This window comes from Dermacentor silvarum, chromosome 5 (assembly GCF_013339745.2).
Source record: "Dermacentor silvarum isolate Dsil-2018 chromosome 5, BIME_Dsil_1.4, whole genome shotgun sequence".
In the NCBI taxonomy this organism is placed as follows: Eukaryota; Metazoa; Arthropoda; class Arachnida; order Ixodida; family Ixodidae; genus Dermacentor; species Dermacentor silvarum.
The window spans coordinates 25,256,901-25,276,374 of record NC_051158.1 but is presented as its reverse complement, the minus strand read 5'-3'; the positions used below and the strand labels follow the sequence as shown (position 1 = coordinate 25,276,374).

At 45.4% G+C, this 19,474-nt stretch overlaps 2 protein-coding genes across 4 annotated transcripts in view; both read right to left on the bottom strand.

Annotated features, from left to right (window-relative positions):
- The window catches only part of LOC119453105 (myocardin-related transcription factor A-like), a 271,833-nt gene extending 268,881 nt beyond the window's left edge, over nucleotides 1-2,952 (bottom strand). The window contains 1 exon segment of the mRNA XM_037715105.2: nucleotides 2,248-2,952. Within this exon segment, the coding sequence (XP_037571033.1) occupies nucleotides 2,248-2,404 (157 nt within the window). The 5' untranslated portion in view covers nucleotides 2,405-2,952.
- A 5,380-nt stretch (nucleotides 2,953-8,332) lies between these two features.
- The window catches only part of LOC119453106 (3-phosphoinositide-dependent protein kinase 1-like), a 32,970-nt gene continuing 21,828 nt past the window's right edge, over nucleotides 8,333-19,474 (bottom strand). The window contains exons 12-14 of one of the 3 annotated variants that reach the window (XR_007467000.1): nucleotides 18,573-18,731; nucleotides 9,458-13,369; nucleotides 8,333-9,404 (exon numbers count right to left, since the gene is read on the bottom strand). Coding sequence is in view for 2 of the 3 variants with exons in the window: in XM_037715106.2 (XP_037571034.2) it covers nucleotides 13,259-13,369; nucleotides 18,573-18,731 (270 nt within the window). In the remaining variant the exon portion in view is untranslated. Of the gene's footprint in view, nucleotides 13,370-18,572; nucleotides 18,732-19,474 lie in introns of all 3 variants that reach the window. The other 2 variants (XM_037715106.2, XM_049667550.1) reach the window with 2 other exon arrangements.

Sequence of the window (19,474 nt, the reverse complement as noted above, 5' to 3'; positions counted from 1 at the left end):
TAGCAAAACAAAAAAAAAAAAAATTTAAAAAAAGCCGCATCCCAATCACGTGTTGGTCAGCAGCGGCGACATTCCCCCAGTGGCAACATGATCGGTCGACATTCCTATACGCCTTGTCACGTGATGACGTTCGCGGGAATCACGCGGACAGCGGCAAGTATAGTTTGTTTACATTCTGGTCAACGTTCGTCGTGTCATTTTCGAACGACGGATAGGCGCCTATCCTTGGCACTGGCTAAGGCCAATGCTATAGTGAGGCGGACGTTAATTTCAAGAGAAATGGAAAGACATATCCAACTGATTAACAAAATTCGCCAATTACCTTCTTAGTAACTTTGCGGAACACGTGGCAATTTACTAATTGTAGCCGGTGTGCGTGTCATACTTAACCCTCTGTCATTTCCCACTCGCCGCTGAGCCCTCAGTATACGCGAACAAACTGCTTATTTGTTGCCTAATGCTCCACTCGTGCGTTTAATAAACAACGCATCATAACGTGAAATGCAGTTATAGGGGTAGAGGCGAATACTTCAAAGTTTCGGATACGAATCGAATACTGCATACCCACAAGCTACTTCGTATTCGAAAACGAACTATTCGGTATTTTCGAATATTCGGAACTCTAGCTAAACATTTGTGGTTATACTGTGCTCCGTTTGCTACACAGCGAAAGACAAAATTATCGGGAGTGAAACATTGACAAACGCTTTCGAGGTAATGCAGAAACGAAAATGGGTTATGCAAGCTTCGTTTTCGGTTTTGCGGCGGAAGGCTATACGTGACAACACGTGATATTGGCTCGTATAGTCTGTAATTTGTGTTTTTCTGGCAGTCTAGATGCGTAGTTGTTTTGTCTTTTACGCTGCGACCTGCGATGTTTGCAATTCCAACGGGCTCTTTTACGGGATCAAATCCCGGCCACGGCGGCCGCATTTCGACTCCTGCTTGGACGCCACTCCTGCTTGGACAGCACTGTTACCTGTGTATTTATGTAAATAAATAAACAGATTATTTCATTAATTAAATTCACACAGCGAAGCGGTCTAATTTTCGCTTTTCTCTTTAGCTTTCTCTCCTCTGTTTATGACACCAGAGGGAAAAAACGAGTTCCCGTATCTCTATCTGCTAAAATGAAGTAATGCAGTTACGTATCTTTCTATGGGCGTTCTTTCTTTCGTTCTTTTTTATTATAATTCTTCTATTTTTCTGGCGCCCGCATTTCCTGCCGTAGTCCAAAGGTGACAAGCTTTCGTTCGCACTTCAGTCTGGCAGTAAACCTGACCCCCGAGCGTAATACTGCACGCACGCTTTTTTTTTTTTTTTCCTGCGTCTCTCATCAAGCAAAAGACAGGAAAAGAAGCATTCTGTTTCGTACTGAAGCCTGCGTTTCAGAGCAGCATAATAGCGAAACTGCGACGTGACGGCAACTACGCGACCAAAATATATATATATATATATATATATATATATATATATATATATATATATATATATATATATATATATATATATATAAAGAAAACGTTCTCTCTACCGCAAACGACCCATAGGCACCCGTACCTGCAATATGAACGCCAGGTGGCCGAACAAAAGGGAAAATAAAGAGAAGTAAATTAACGACTGAGTAACGCGTCCGCTTCAAGGTGACGCCATTCCTCCAAGCTTCCGCCAAGCAAGCAAGCACAAAAAACACAAAACAGAAAGAGCAATAAACGGTTATTAAAGACACGGCTCGAACGACGACGCAGCAGGTGTTTGCGACGTGCTATACTATAGTAATGCACTTCTTTATGCGTCAGTCCCGATCGGCGGCAGGTCGACAGCTGTGTCACGTTTTGCGACGCGGCAACGCGAAAAACCCCAAAAGCATCTCGATGCTACTGCCCGGCTTTAATTCGCACCGATACGGATCGAAATGGAGCAACGGAAGGCGATTTTGTGGCCCAAATTAATCCCCCAGTGGCCCACTCAACACCGGCTGCACGCTCGTCGCCTTCTGCTCGACGTCTGCTCGAAAGACCCGCGCCTGCGCAGTCGAGGCGCGCCGCCGCTTTCTCGTAGCAGACGACGCGCAGCCGCCGGCAGCTGAGACTGCGCGGCGCAGTTTCCAGTCGTCAGCTGTACATTTTGCAGCCGGCACGGCGGCACGAAAACAAAGCAAACACGGCCATGAAATAGAGATACCGAGAGAGGAGAAGATGACAGGAGCTGAAATTAAGCAAGCCGCGTTATTCGGGGCGCGCTCACCTTTGAGTTTTACGAGAGCTCGACGCAGGCTGGATCGACGTCGCGCGAACACGCACGGTCCGGGCGGAGCGCCGACGAGCCTCGGAAGTTGAATCCAGCGGGGCGGCTTGACCGCGCAGTCCACGTCCAACCAACGACACGCATCTCTCGCTGGCATCACAGTCGCACTGTCGCGCCGCGGTCGAAAAGATCCAAGCGGCTGAAAACGCCGCAAACTCCACTTGCTGTCACACCCCCCAGGCTACCGCCGGCGAGCAACACGGCGACGACCAAGTGTCATCCTTGCGTCCCTTCTCGTTTTCGACGCGCGGCACCTCTCCGAGCGCGCACGGGAATAAACAAAACGATAAACTTGCGGGAGCGGCTCCGACCACACAACTTTCTTTTTTTTTCTTTCTTTCTTTTTTTTAATATTGCTCAACCTCCTCCGCGCAGTCTAGGCCTAGCCGGAGCGAACAGCGCCGATCGAGGCGCGGAACACCTACTACTGCACTTCCCGAGACCGCGATCAGCCGCACGCACTTCTTCTCGAAGAACGTTTCTTTTTTGCGCCGCCAGACTCGTTCGAAAGGGGTGATCAAAGAGTGACCTACCTACCTTGGTTTTCCTCCTCTCTGTGGTACGATCGGCTCGTCGTCGACGAACATTTCTTGCGTTGTTTTTTTGCACAGCGCCGCGCACACACACACACAAACACCCCCTCAGTAGCAGCGGCAAGGCGGTACGAGGCGGGACACTACGGTCGTCCGGATGTTGTGATAAGTCACGTGATCCGGCCCGCCAACCGATGACGACATGCGCCGCTCGGCCAATGGGGCGCTGCCGCGGCAATTTAAAAAAGAAAAAAAAGCTAGTCGACCACAAACCGTCGCTTTTAGGCCCCACTCTTCTTCACGAGACGTTAATCCTGCGGCTGTTCCTATGGGGTTTTAATACTAGGCTTAGCCTGTGGGCCGGAGTCTCGCACCAACGTCGTGGAGTGTTCGAAGGGTTTCACTACACTCCCCGCAGCCGTCGCACGAGAAGAAATCGGGTCGCCATTTTCTTTTTTTCCGCACGAAGCGGTTGCGAGAGACGACGGAAACGCGAGTTTCCGGACTCTTGGGCTTCGACTCTTGACAGCGACGGTGACAACGTTAGCACGCTTCCACTTGTTCTTACTTTTTTTTTTTTTCTTGTTTCCGTTCGCGAAGGAATTACTAAACACTGGGTAGAAGGAAATGTACCGGCGTTTCACAAGAGGCCCGGCAACGGCCGAACGGCTTCGACTGAAAGACGCGAGCGTGATCTTCAGCAGCGGTGCGTGGTGGAAGCAGGCCCCAAAAAGTGACGTCACCGCGAGAGAGTCTTTGCAACTTAGACGCGCAGCAGCCAGCAGCAGTTCGGGATAAAAGAGCGCTTATTTTTAGAAGCCCTCCGGGGGGAGCAGCAAGCGGAGAGCGGCGGGGTGGGACAGAGCCGGATTAAAACAAGCACCCTGCATGCCGGTCCAGCTTCGAGCGAGCGCTGGCACACATTCTTCATTTCAGCAAAATATTTACGCGACGACTACGTCAGCTGTGACGTGGAGCGATGGTGCCCGACTAGCAGACGATCGGCGGGCGTTGCAGAAGTATTACAAGCACTTACGGAGCCTGCTGCTCACTGAACCTTGAGCCTCGCGATTCGACAGCATTTTTTTTTTTCTCTCTTCTTGTTTTGTGACATATCAGACTGCGGTTTGCGTCGGCAATGTGCGAATGCCGCATCACGATGGGTCAAACGGTAGCCGGATGTTCTAGCGATAGTTTATTTGCGACAGCTTTCCCGACTCGGATGTCGTGGTTGGGCTGGGTTAACCGACGCATGCCCCGCGCGGCATTCCGGGTGCCTATTATGACGTGTCGATGACCTCGGAGATCAGATTGTTGCGCCGTAAGCGATGTGGTTAGTGTAACACGCAAATTTGTGCATTGAATCATGTTCGCGCTACGTAAACTATAATAACTGCGGTAGCTCCGTGACTCGGGGGCTTTGCAATATGCTTTTGCCAACACAGGGTGGCTAGATTTCATGAAGTAATGTGTACCCATGACAAGTATACCTGCGAGCTCTAAATATTCTACGAGCTCTAAAAATCTACGAGCTCTAAATATAATGAATACGGATATAACGAATTATCGGATACAACAAAGTAAATAAAACTTTATCGGAGGTATTACCACGTAACTATATGTGGTTATAAGGAATATCGGATGCAGTGAAGGTACTTCAGTGTCGGATACGACTTTGCTATTACGAGGTTCAAGATAATTAAAAACGGCATTCTCTTCAATCGCGGTCAGTAGACTATGCTGTCGCCAGGCGTTTAGGCTTCAATACGTACACGGCCCAGTTCCAACAGGAAGGCAAAATACAAAACAATCTATAATTATACGACAGGTCTACTGAAATGATTTCCATCGTCGGTACCGACCGCCTAAACACTAAAGGAATGCGCTGACATGGCATTCAAAATTGAAAAGTCATTTTTGTGTTAAATAATTAAATCCTAATCCTCACAACCTAGGAATACACGTGAACTTCACCTCTTTACGGTAGCGCACCCAGGTTCTCTGCCGGGGGGGGGGGGGGGGGGGGGGAGGGGGCAGCACTTCGCATAATATGTAATTTCCTTGCTTTAGCCAGAGGAATCCAACGGCAAATAAAATGTCTAATAATTATAATAATAATGACACCAAGGATGATGACGATGTTTATTTCTCCAGCGTTTGACTCAATGTCTTGAAAGAGTTTGATAGGGCGAAGAAGCCGGTCTGGAGAGCAGTGCACGTGGTCATCCCTTGAAGCACTTAAATCAACGGTTGTGGCAGCAGTGAGGGGTGTCAGTGTCGTAGGTGGACACTTGTGACTGATGGACTTGAAGAACTCAGGAATGTCAGTAATAATGTCGATAGACCATAATACTCGGCCTCAGGGGGGGTGTTAGAATCCCCGAATACCTCCCCCCCTCCCCGGTCGGTGCGCCGCTGCCTCTTTCAGATGGCCAAGCCAGCTGGAGTCTACTCACAGCTTAACGAATTTGCTCTGCTAATGTAAACGCTAGGCTAATCGGGAAATAAAGGATCTTTGATTCGAGCTAAACTGTAGCCGCTGGCTGAGAAAATATATAAGGATCACCCGCGAGATGCGCCCAGACGTTCAGGTTTCACCTTAAAACCAGTGACACAAGGGCATGTCTGTACGGATATAACAGCCGTTCGAACCTTGCAGAACGGCTTGACGTCACGTGATTAGCTCGACGAACGTATTTTGGCTGGTTCAACTGTTCAAACTCGGTGAAGCCGAGTTTCTGCGCCGCTGGTCTACGCGGTACCTAACCGTCTCTCGAGGCAAAGTTTGTTTGCCTGAGTCGAGACTCTGCATGTACTTGTGTGTGCCTCGGGTGTCAATTCATGAATTCGAGGCTGACATTTACGCTTTTGCATGTACATTGTCATAGTGGTTTCTAATGTGTGGCAGAACCAGCGTCAAGCAGACACCATTTACTATTTTGTTAGCTCATCTGTTCTGTTTATATCAAGTACGTTATATTGTACTCTACGTTCATACCACAGTTGTACGCGTGCCTACGGGTAAATAAATTTCCTTGTCAACTAAGCAAGTTGTGTTTGAGTTAGACAGCGTACCTTTTAACGCGACAGCGTTAAGGAACCCGTGTCGCAGAAAATCTGGCGTCGGCGTAAGCGCCGGCGTCGTTGGCGGGTATAATCATGCGGAACCACATCATCCCGAACCACCCCGACTGTGCAGGCCCTTCGCGTGGCGCGAGGCGTTAGTGAACAAAAATTGAATTTCTCAAAGTAAAATCCGTCAGAAAAATCGTAAAGTACGACTTAACCACAACCTACAGACGTGATCGCCGGATTGTAATTTGAATATACGAGAAAAAAAGCCTGATAAGCAGCCACGGATCTTTGAATGCTATCGCGGTCCACTCTTAAAGGCTAAGCGTCCTCCAAATTTTTATTTTTAGGTTGTCAGACTGTAGAGGAGAAAATACTGGCAATCCTAAGGGCACCCTAGTTAGTAGTTGACCATAATATACTTGTTTATTTTCGAACCAGTTCTCATTTCATTACCCAGGATGCATCACGACAGAGGCTCGCTTCACTCCTTCGATCATCACAGCTAGCCTTACGCCGAGTAACGTTAGCAACTTCTGTTCCGTGCCATGACGTCACGATAACGTCGATTCCGCCAGGATTAGACAGCAGCCTAGCTCGATCCTCACTGGATGACGCATTCGCAAAATAATTTGCTATCCAACACTGACTTTTCCTATTCAAATACAGTCGACTCCCACTAACTCGACCCTTGCATGACCGCAAGATTCGGTCGAATAATCCGAAAGGTCGCATTAACCAACGGCAGCAAACTGCATATATAACGGGTGTTCAAAATGAAAATTTACGGAATGTTCAAAAATCGCCTGTGGCAGGTAGCATAATTCTTATCGTCGAGCTGGGTTACTCGAAGAGGCGGACATTAGTAGCACGAGAAATCGAAGCACATATTCAGCTAATTAACAAAAATGCGCTAATTAACTTCTTAGTTAATTACTTTACGACACATTTTGCAACTTACGAATTGTAGCCAGTGAGTTTGCAAGACGCATCCACTTGAAATGAATTTCCAGGATGACACCAGTTTGGAGATATGTGCCATCAAACTTGCCGTAAATATGCAGTGTTGTTCCACTTTATTACCAAAATGCTGTTTTATACATTGAAGCACAAAAGTAACTGGAACGCCCATGTGTCTCGCCCTACATTTTGGGAAATATCTCCAAACTGATGTCATTCTGGAAATTCCTTCCAAGTGGATACGCCTGAAAAGCTCACCGACTACAATTCGCAAGTTGCAATTTGTGTCATAAAGTAATTAAATAAGAATTTAATTAGTGCATTTTGGTTAAATAGTTCAATATGTGTTTCGATTTCTCGTGCTACTAATGTCCGCCTCTTCGAATAACCCAGCTCAACGATAAGAGTTACGCTACCCGTCACCGGGTGATTTTTTAAAATTCCGTAAAGCTTAATTTTGAACACTTCGTATATTTTTGCTCGAGGCAGTCTGCAATGTCTTTCTGCTTGAAGCGCAACTCTACAGACACGTGTCAATGAGCGCCGACATGTTTAAAAGCTGCCTCAGCGTTAAACTGAGAAAATGCGGAAAAGTACAGAAAAAAAAAAGCAGTGCAAGATAGCTTCACATCTAGGGAAGCAGTAGCAATGTCTGGCGATTTCCTTTTTTTTTTTTTTTTTCGAGAGGACGTCGGCGGGGGTCGAATTAAACAAAGCGGCATACGTTTGTGCATGAACTAAACCCCTTTTTTCTTTCACAGCCAATGCAATGCTTCTCGCCAGGACTTCCTAGCGTGTTCAAATTATGCGAGAAGTCGAGTTAACTGGGGTCGAATAAACGCGTGGCGACTGCACATTTAAGAACGCAGAAATGCTCTCACGTGACGACCACTGAAACGACTTGAATGACATTTGTTGCATTTTAATGATTTAATAGAGAAAGTTAGGTTTTAGCAACTGTAGTAAGCAGAATTTTTACATAGCGCTTCCGATTATTTTGCTAAAATTGCCGACAGTTGGCGAGATTAACAAAAATTCAACCACGAGACTTAAAATGCGTAGCCCTGAAAAAAAAACAAAGAAAAAAAAAACACCACAGTTCATTACATAGCAGCTGTCAGAGTACCAGAAGTGGACAAATTTGATATACGAGTTAATAGCTTATGTGAAATTATTAAACTAATGTTTACAAGAGTTCTGCAAACTCCTACTCACTCACAAATTAGTCATATATTTCGTGGTGTCAACTTTTCAGAGTTTTCTATAGACAAATCCACTAGTATATCAAGCGCCAAATTTTGCACAGAGCTTACTTTATACCTGCACTATCTGAAACTAGGCATTTTACCCGGCCAGAAGTTCCGTTGCAGTTGGTTTTAACAGAAAGAGCGTCTCGCACATGCTTTCACAGCTGCGCCAGTCTTTTTCGAATTGATTAAAAAGAAGGAATAACAAGCACCGAAGAGTTTCCATTATATTTTATTACAAGAAAAAAAAAAAAACTGTTCGGAGGTTCCCACACTCTTTCACAATCACTTTCCAGGCACTCGCAGCACTTTTGTACAATGACAAAGGCATCCGTCCTTCAGTCCAGCAGTCCATCTCAAGTCCAACATCACACCAGCGCACGTCACTTCAAACACAACACGCACATAAAAAAAAAACACGAAAAAAAAGAAACAAAAACACAGTCAATGTCTCCATCTTCTGCGCAGTTTCTGAAAAAACGTATAAAACACTCTCTTCCTCCTCCATCTTGCTTTCTTTTTAATTTAGCCGTTCTTAATTTGTAACTTGTCTAACTAGTGAGAAGCGGCCACTCCGCCGGCAAGTCGAAAACGCTGGCTCGTGAAGCATATTTACAAAGCCTCCGCGAGGCAAAAGTGGACATGGAGGCGCCTTCGGCAACGCCGTGTGTGCGTGCGCAAGCGTGTGACAAGTGTCGAGAAAGAATAGTCGCTGACAAAAAAAAGCTTGCTCTCTGCGCTTGATACCGGGCACCCGAAAGACATATTTTGAGGCCGGCAAGGTGAGTGACCACAGCCATTCGGGCACTTTATGCTTTAGAATTGAAGTCCCCGCGAGTCTACCGAATCTGGGCGACAGAGATGTAATGCTCGTGGCCGTCGCCACCGCAAGATAGGCTATTGTAGGCAGGCTTAGAAGAAATTCAACGAAAGCTGAAAGCACTGAAAGGCAACTGCAACAAGATTTCTTTGCAATTGAATTAATTAGAAACATATATCCTACTGACGTAATCTTGGCAATGCCACTGAGCTTGTAATCGACCCATTCTTTAATTAAAAAGCCTCAAAAAGGTGGCTAAATAGATGACAAGGACGCCTGGTTGTAAGCAGAAATGGTATACTTGATCACAGAAAATGATACCAAACTTCGATACTGATAGTCCATTGATCTACCTTAACTTAATAATTTCCTATAGTGTCTCTTCAAATGTGGAGACTGCTTCTTATCAACACAATCAGAAACAAGGCTTTGAGTGCAGTTGTGAAGCCTGAAATTGCAGACGACCTTTAAAAAAAAAAATTGCACAATTCACAAGCCTACAGACCAATCTCAAATACATAAAAAAAAAAAAAAATGTTAGGCCGCTCCATGGAGTTTCTCACTATAACACCTAGAGGGTAATCTGGCGCCACCGTCTATGGGAGTTTCCTAAAGGGCGCTGTGCCGTCATGGGAATGACGGGATATGCGTCTGCGAGGCTTGTGTTGGCTGGTGTTGTTCGAGGCTTCGTCTAAAACGTGGATATGGCTACACAAATAATGCGTTCTTAAAGTAAAATCTACATAAAAGGCTTTCATTCACCCATATTACATCTCTCAATAAAGTTTACTCACCTACAATGCAGGATCAAGCGAAGAAAAGCAAGAACAGACGACAAGTTGTTCCAAAGCGAGCGAGAATCTTGTTGTCTGCCCTCCAACTTCAGCAGCCAGCCGATACTTTTTACGTTTCATAAAACTGTACATCCAATAGTAAGGTCCTCAAAATTAAACATGTTTTTGTGTAATGATAAAGCTAAAGCAGCTTTTTACGTGCTGTTTCAGCAGGAAATGAAACATTGTGACAGACGGAACGGTGCCAGTCATGCGCGTCTTTAAGGCTTTCTGGCTCCCCAAGAACGATGCCAATCCGAAGTCGCCAATCCGAAGTCGCAATATACTGGCATTCCCACGGATACCACAGCGCAGCAGCGCCATATTTCCCTCTAGGTAATATAGTGAGAAACTCTATGGGCCGCTCTTTCTGCGATGTCTCATTGCTCAAGATATGGCAGCTAATCAAGGTTGCTGCAGATTATCTGCTGGATCTGGTGGGACTATAGGCTCACATAGTGGCAAAAATATGCCTTCAGCTGGTATTGGCCGTTGATTGTAAATATTTTTTTTTCCTCAGTGAATCCTCAATGAACGGATTCACAGAAACGTTTTGTGGATTGCAGCAAACGTAGAACGCTCTTTTAGTTAGTCTGAAACACTGAAATCTCGCAGCGCCTGTTCTTGTTGAAAATCACAATTTTCCTCAAATGCCCAATTTACTGTTAAAATTAAAAAAAAATGATTTTTTAGCACATTTGCGAGAATACTTAGCACATTTTGACATAGTTATAACTTTTGTTCAGGCAAATTATATGGTAAAAAAAATTTCCAAAGTGCAGCCAGCACTGAAGTTACTGTCCTCGCCCCTCCTCTCAAAATTTCTCTACACAAGATATGCCAACATGTGCGAGGTACTTCTGCCTCATTTCAGCCACAAGCAGTGCTTTAATGCGATGGCGAGAGCAGTAACGCCAGTGCCAACTTCGAGGCCTCTATCTTGTAGCGATGTTCTTGCTCGATTCTATGCCAGTCTTATCGCCCACTGCTCACGGCCAGCTGATGCCACTGGAGCATCGCTCTGACCATTGACGAAGCGCAAGAAAGTGCGAAAAGGCATTAGCATCAGGAAAGGCATCGCTACAAAATTGCAGCCAAAGTTTGTGGGGGAAGGGCCAGTACAGAGCTCACCATCAAAGCCCCATCAGTCACTAATTGTATCACTGAATGCTAATGCACCAGCGAATGCTAATGCACCAGCTAATGCTACTGCACCAACAAATGCTAATGCATCACTAACACTGCATCAGCGAATCCTAATACATCAGCAAACGTCTGAGCATCACCAGATGCTGACGCCATCAACAAATGCTGATACACCTATTCCCGTTAGTGCTTCCCTGAATGATAATGCATCAGCAAATGCAACATCAAAAAAGCACATAAGCGTTTTTAACAAGGTGAGGAAGCAAACATGCAATGACTGCTTTTCGTGGACAAATTATGCAAAGGAACAGCATGATTTTTCTACTAACACATACAGGGCTGAACGTGAAATAAATGTGCGCACTGTACAAATACGTCGACACCCAACTTGTGACGTGACAATATATTGCACGTCTTAATGGACATACACTTTTGTTTCAAGTAAATAAATGATTTTGTGAATTAATCTTTAAGAACAATGGCTTGCCTTGGGCATTGTCTACTTGCGATTAAGTCCACAATACGAGCAATAAAAGAATAAATGTTGTTGTCCCCACTGTCAAACAGACATTCAACAAAGGTCATAACTTGAAGCAGCATACAAATGACTCAATTTAAACTGATGCCACTGCCATACTGGTTGTTCATAAGGCATTCATGATAGTTATGCTTTGGTATAATTTTTGCCCAACTGCATTTGCCAAAACTTCATGCATCTCAAATGATGCTCAGCTAGCTCCAAGTAACAGGGTACTATGTTACCGTGAGACAGTGATATACCATCTCTCTTTTAACATCACTATGTGGGACAATCACTCTTGTAAAGTTATCACACAATTCTTTATTCTACCTAGACTGTGATCTTGTTGCATGCGATCTGCACTTGATAGTGCCTCATGTTTCACTTCTCAATGACACATTGTACAAGTGTCGTTTCCCGTTCCACGTGCAAACTTATATCATGCCTCAGCGTGCCATTATGTAATTTACTAAGATTGCAATCTTGTTATTTGTTGTTTATACTTGAATAGTATTCTTCAAATTTAGGTTTTCAATAACATGTTGTACAATTATTGTTTGACATTTCACATGCAAACTTGTATCATACTTTAGCCCACACTGCTTTAATCGACACGGACCGCAATTTTGTTTGTCACAAATATCGTTAGCCATTCTTTGTGCTTATGTCACTTTAATCAAACCTTTAATGCCAGCTTCAGCTCGACATTAAAAAAAAATACTAGGTGTCAGGCTATGCCGTGCAAATTGCTAAGTTAAGAGATGCATACACCATGACATAAAAAAGTGCCACAATTTCTAAGAGGTGATATACCATGGCATGCACCTGGAGACATAGCAGACACATAAGGAAATAAGATGGTGCGTTGCAAAATTGTAGTCGCATCTGACGGTATAAATTAATAAGTAACAGCTAATGTCTTTTATAAGTTATGGAAAGGATACATCATACCTTTCTGTTGCATAATTCTTAGAACGAAAGTGGCAAAAGACGTCGCTCAAATTTTTTTTTTTTTTCCGCCATGAAAGTGTTTACAAGAATACAATTTTTGCTTGTACATCTGAATGAACAAAGTAACACATACCTACATAGTTGCAGGTGAAGTTGTGATTGTAAGAGAGGGAAAGTAATAGAGAATTTAAGCTTACTTCAGCTTTGCGTTGCCACAAGAAGACTGCATTAATTAAGAGCCTCTATCAAGGACACCTTTTATGCACGGAACAGTTCCAAGGGAACAACATTTACAAGAAGTAACATTCAGCCGAAGCAATGATGATATTCAGCTAAACTCCTAAACGTTACGAGTGAAAGCAAGTATTTATAAAAGAAAAGCTGTTCTAATTCTGGCTTCCACAGAAAAATATTTCAAAAGCTTATATTGAGTTCAGGAAACAGTCCAATGACCTCATCAGGAGCCTCTATCAAGACCTCTTATGCCGAGAACTATTCCCAGGGAAACAATATTTCCAGGGAGTAATGTTTGGACAAAGCAACATCATCGTTCAGCTGAACTCCCAAACGTTCCCATGAGGCAAAGCAAGGGTACATACATTAAAGGAGCTGTCCTAGTTCTTGCTTCTACAAAAAAAAAAAAAAAAAGTTTAGAAGGCTTATTTAAGAGTCCTGGAAATGGTTCGCTTGTCTCCGATCGCAGTCATCAGCAGGCACTGTACACTCCAGTCCACACCTCAGGACACACTCGTCGAAAAGAGCCAGCAAACGGCGATGTTGTAGCGGCGAATCCTCTCCATGGCCACTTGAGAGTAGGAAGCAGGCACGAGCCAACGGACAGCCAGAGAGAGAGCCGGCTAAAGCCATCATTAGGACGCATCGTCGGCTTGGTTGTAGGTGGCTTTGCGTACTTCCTCAATGGCCTTGCACCAAGCCAGGGCGTAGCCTTCGGGGTCTTCCAGGTAGTAGGTTCGGTTGGGCTGCGAAGATCCACCACACAAGACGGTTACTTTTCCAACTCCAAGGTGCAATCTCTAGCTTGCTCAAAAGCATACTGACTTTCATCGACAGAGAAAAAACTGCTGTACTTACACAATTCTAGTGCACAATTTTTTTTGCCCCCAAGAAAATGGGTACGAGAATTGTTTGCATGTTACAATCGCATAGCAAATAGCATGTTCATGGCTTTGGCGAAAGGAGAAATTACTTGTAGGTTTGCAATGACGGCATGTCGATAGAATGCTTCTATTACGAAACCTCATTCAAAAGATAAGTTACTTTACATGCTAAAATAATGGCGACCGTGTCGCAGCTTTTTTGTTACTCAAGGTTCCCACACACATTCACATTTCACCATCTCATTTGCGACTGCTGAGCAGTTCACACAACATGCGGTATATCAAATGGATCACATGGAAGAGGACACGCACTGGTTCACAGACAGTGATAATCTAAAACTGTCTGATACCGCTGCCACACGGGTACAGAAAATTACATTAACTTGCCAATGCCTGAAATTTTAACGTCACTTGTGTGATGCTATACAGGCAAACCTAATGTAATTTGCCCTAATGTAATTTGTTACCTAATGCGTTCGCCAGAACTCACTCGACTGAGAAATGCTTACTCTCGATGCCATAGCTTACACAGTGCCGTTTAATTGTAGTACTGTATTTTAAACAAGCAGGCTCGAAGCAGGACGCTCTTTGGTTGCTGACATAACTCATTTGGTTGTATTTGAAATGGCCTCTATCACATAACAAACAATTCATAAATAACTTTCAGCTACAGCGCTCCTGCAAGAAATCGTACTCGGCAAACTTCCTCAGGTCGGCGTTGCAATGGCTTTGGTGGGGTAGGTGCATGGAAGGAGGAAATAAACTCAGCTCTACCCATTTCACGCACTAGGAGAAAGGTGCGGATGAAGTCGCATGGTATTTTTTGCTGTAGCGGCCATGTTGTCGGGAAACAATGGCGCTTTTGTTATGGCGGTGTGCTCCTCCGTAGGTCTTGTACCGTGGCAAAGGCATCGTGCATGCAGGTTTGCGTTAGTCTCGCGTGTTCTGTGCCGCCGTGTTAGCTAGACCGTGCTCTCCCTGCTGCTGTAGTGGCCAGGTGGGACCCGGATGATGTGAAAAGCGTGAAATGAGCAAGCATATAATGCTGTACATCACGTACTGCGCAAGGACTATCTGGGACTATTGTTGCCTTCTTCAGTGGATTCATGCTAATGTGCTCTCACAGACTGAAACCGCTCTGCTTCAGAATCTGTACAATAAACGGCTTGCAGGTCAGTGACAGTTGCACAGTGTTCATGCTTTTGACAGCAGATGACGCATTTGTGGCTTGGTGGCGCGCGACACAGCCATGCGGAAGGATGGGAAGAAGCGGCTGCTGTGAATAAATAAGAGACGAACATTGATTACCGCAGACATATTATCTGTGCGCCCAAGGAGCGCCGGGAAGTGAAAGATGGTGGATGCGGTGCAAGAGTGAACAAGGCTCGACAGAAGAATGTACGCCTACGCGCACATAAAATGGCTGATGGTCGCACGTAGCGGGTCCGGTCAACGTGCTAGCCGCACGCATACGCGCGCACCACTCGGCACCGTGCGACGGCTATTACAGAACTTTGTTTCCGTGAAGCTTCACTACTTGCGACAAGAATACACCCCAAGCCACAGTCAGGTATATAAACGTGTTGCTGGCCTTCTTGTCGGTGCGCTGTGGCTTGCTACATCTCCAGGGTGCGTGCCTCCCCGAAACTTGTTCAATAAAGCAAAACGATGCCTCAAGCCATGACTGGCATACTGTTTGTTCTCGTAGACAAGAGATGGGCTAGCCATAGGTCGATGTGTGTTGATGTACGTAAAACGTGATGCACTTTGTGCATTCTTGCAATGCAATGAGAATGTATAGATTTATTTTCGCAAGAGCCGGAGAGAGCAGCAGGGACCGGCCTTGTGGTCCAACTTAAGGAGTTCACTATGAACTTTTTACAATGCTAGAGCACAATATTTGGACGACGTGACCTTGGCGATGGTATCGAGATGATATGTACATTGCTATAGGATCCGTTGATCGGATCGCTACGGCACGCACACGTGCGCAGCCTGGCGGGGTTGCACGCCGGAGGAGAGAAATGTAAACGAGAGAGGAGTCTGCCCCACAACTTCCGGCGTCACGGAGGATTCACAAAGAGTGGCATCAGGGCCTCTCCTCAGTTTGTCCTGTACTTCCATGGGCAAGCGCCATTGTGCTTTCTTGCTTCGAATTTGACTTGCAATTGCTGAAGTTGCTATGGTAGGTTGTTGTGTTGTAAAACTCACGCTAACAGTATCATAGTATGCTTCTTTTTGCATTTCATTAGTCATGAAGGCAAATCAAACTAGTAAATGGACAACCATATGAAGCCAACAGGTAATGAAGCCAAGGAAAGCATAGCGAAAATTATTTGTTGTTTTAATTGAAATGTAGAAATGACAAGGTAAAGATAAATGAAAGCGGAAGAAAAAAAAAACTGTCAGCCCTTCCACTGGGGTGGAGATGGAAGACCAGCGAAGCTGTACTATTGTGGTGATTATGTATTTCCAACTATGACTATTAAGATGTCATGGTGTAATTGGTTAGTTGAACTAATAAAGAATGAGAAATATATATGATTCAGTGGTGGTCACACGTCACCAACGCCGCGCAGGTTCGGTGCGAACGCGGGCAAAACGCCGCCGCTGTCGACAACAGTTCTGCGCGTTGTTTGTGTGACCGCACACAACCGCTGTCAAAACGCTAGCGTGAGCAAGCGCACCAGCAGCAGCGAGTGAAGGTTCATGCGGTCTATCGCTTCAACGGAAACTCAGCGGCGAAAGCATAGCGCATACAAAGGTAGGAGCCGTGTTGCAAATTGCTTTCAAGATACGGTGCGCGCGACCGCGGCGCAGTACAAGTTGCTCGCAGAGCAGAAGCCACAACCCCTCCCTCCCGCGCTGCCTTCCCGCTGTCCTCCTTTCGCGTGTGGAGATTGAGTCGCCAGTTTCCCTTGCCCCGGTCGCAAGATACGCATTTGGTGCCGCAGCTAAACGTCGCCTCCCCTCCCTCCCTCCCATCCCCCCGCGGCCTTTCGCGCGACGGAAGAAGTCGCGTTTGCTCCCCGCTGTGCGTTCGCTCCCTGTGAAAGCGCGCGTCACTTGCGCGCTTTCACTCGCACATACAGCATACGGCCAATGAGAGTTTTTTTTCTACATCCGGACGCGACCGTCGAAGACTGAGCCCTTAACAGCTTCGCTGTAAATGTTCAATGGCAATTAAACGGCAAATGCGAGAGAAATGCACCAGCATTACGTCACATCTCTTTCAGGTCCCGAATCCATGATTTAGGAGAAAGCTTTAGCTCGGCGACAACTCTGATGGCGTCTATTCAAATACATGTAAAACACAGAAACGCTTTTCTGAGATAACCCCCAGGCCGATTTCAATGAAACTTGCAACATTTGAGAGAAACAGTTAAATTCTGGTGACTGTTGGAAGCAAAATTTTGATTTATGACCTGAATTTTTTTACCATAATTGCTGACAATTAAGTTAAATTAAAAATAGAAGCACAATGTTTCCAAATCAGTAACTCTGCACCAAGAAATGATATTGTAGTTCTGTTAAATTGCATCCATCAGAGCATGCAAAGCAGACAAATTTGATGTACAAATTTATATCTTACATGAATCTGTTACAACATTTACAAAGGTCTTGCAAAAGTCCTATTCACATACAAGTGGTGTATTTCAGAGCCATGTATGATCCATATCGTTTGTCCACTTTAGATGTACCATTAGATGCAAGTTACAGAATTGCGGTATCATCTTTCACTGCCGAGCTACAGAGTTGTACACTTGACAGTTTTTTTTTCTGAAAAATATGCAATTTTCAAAAATTCTTTAATCAAAATATCGACGGCCCGAATAAAAAAATCTGCTTGCGACAGTCATTAGATTTTAATGTTTTTTTTTCCTTTAGATGCAAGAAACCTTACCAAATTCAGTGCACCGGTTGTGGACAAAAATGATTTCTCCATTCCCATGTACTAAGATAGGAGCCCCAGAGCTAAAGTTTCCTCTTCAACCACATTCACCACATTGCAAAGTGCTATTCTTGAGCTCACTCAACCCATGTCCTGCCTTTTCGAGGAGCAAATTGCAATCGATAGTGGTGCGGACGCAGACACACACACACACACACACGCACGCACGCACACACATGCACGCACACATATACACCTCCAACTCGTGACCGACTTCCCAAAGTTCACACACATACACTTCTTTCCACTTCAACACTCCTAATGCTAACACATCAAAAAGGACTTGCTGAAGATGGGAGCCACACATCGGTGGCTTCGACTCCTCTCACCGGCTAGAAGCAGTTTTTTCGACAACTCTCTTTTCCCTTTACCTTAGCATTTCTACATTTAAACTAAGAACAACCAACAATTTTCCTCCATGCTTTCCTTGGCTTCATATAGTTGTGAATACAATAAAACCTCGTTAATTCAGGAAATCGGATAATTCGAACTCATCATCTGGTCCCGGCAGGAGTATGCATTAGCGAGGACGCAGGAGTATGCAAGCGAGGACGGATGTCGGATGCGTGCCTAAAAAACTGCGTAGTTGCCATTCATTGATCACGTCGATAGCAACCGCGGTTTCCACCACAGCGGTTGCGACAAACAGTTGTTTCGTTTTGACTCGGTGCAAAGCTGTAGAGGATGAAGAGCACTGACTACATCGCAGTGAACGGGCGATCTGTTGGCAACCAGCTCACAGGCAAAAAAAAAGTACGGTAGTGCAAAGCGTGTTTCGAATGAAGACACGTTCCGCGACCGTGTTGCGAAGGGAGTCGTGAGGCCTCGATCGCCGCTACAAGAGCCAACAAGTCACGAGATGGCGAGCATTGCAGCTTCCGCACTGCTTTTATGCGAAATAGCAATAGGATTTGCTCATTCATTCACTAAATAAAAGCATGTTGATGTAGTAAGCATTTGCCGATTGTTTTCTGGATACCCTCGATAATTTGTCATTCGGTTAATTCGTACATTTTTGTCGGTCCTGCGAAGTCCAAATTAACGAGGTTCTACTGTACTCCCCACAAGTGCCCCTCATTGACAAAACCAAAGAGACAAGTGAAAAGCACGCACGCTCACCGTGTGTACGAAGAAAGTCTTGAAGTTCTTGGGCTCGGGCCTGAGCTCGGTGGACCAGGGTATCTCGCCCTTGAGCACCATGGCCTGGGGGTCCACGTAATATAGATGGGGCCCCGTCGTCAACAGCAGCATCCGCCGACGCGCAAACAGGCCCTGCTTGTCGGGGAGGCATAATTGCCGACTGAGAAGACTGTATCGTACCCTACGCCACCAGGTTGAAATAACATGCGATTCCCCCAAGATCTGGAAGGAACCCTACAAAAAAACATGTTTTTAAAACCCAAGCAAGATGTTGAAGTGCAAATACCTTTCAAGCAAACAAACGCTTAATTTATGATACTAGCTAGCACAGTCAGAGGTCACTGAATGGAGCCCGACTCCCCTGGTCAGTACCACGTACCCATCACTGCACATTCCAGCCCAGTTGACGGTGCTCGCACAGATTGCAGAACGTACTGTGCTACTCAAGTCACGTTAAGAGTATCGCTTAGACATACCTGACCTACTATCAAATAGGCAACAATGTTTACTCGGCACAGCAGCCCAATGCTCCACTTATTAGACCATGGGCAACCCAGTGTCCAAGTTGGCGTGAAAAAGCTTAGATACTGACAAACATACTCCCAAGCTGGGTCATCATCATCATCAGCCTATATTTATGTCCACTGCAGGACGAAGGCCTCTCCCTGCGATCTCCAATTACGCCTGTCTTGCGCTAGCGTATTCCAACTTGCGCCTGCGAATTTCCTAACTTCATCATCCCACCTGGTTTTCGGCCGTCCTCGACTGCGCTTCCCTTCTCTTGGTATCCATTGTGTAACCCTAGTGGTCCACTGGTTATCCATCCTACGCATTACATGGCCTGCCCAGCTCCACTTTTTCCACTTAATGTCAAC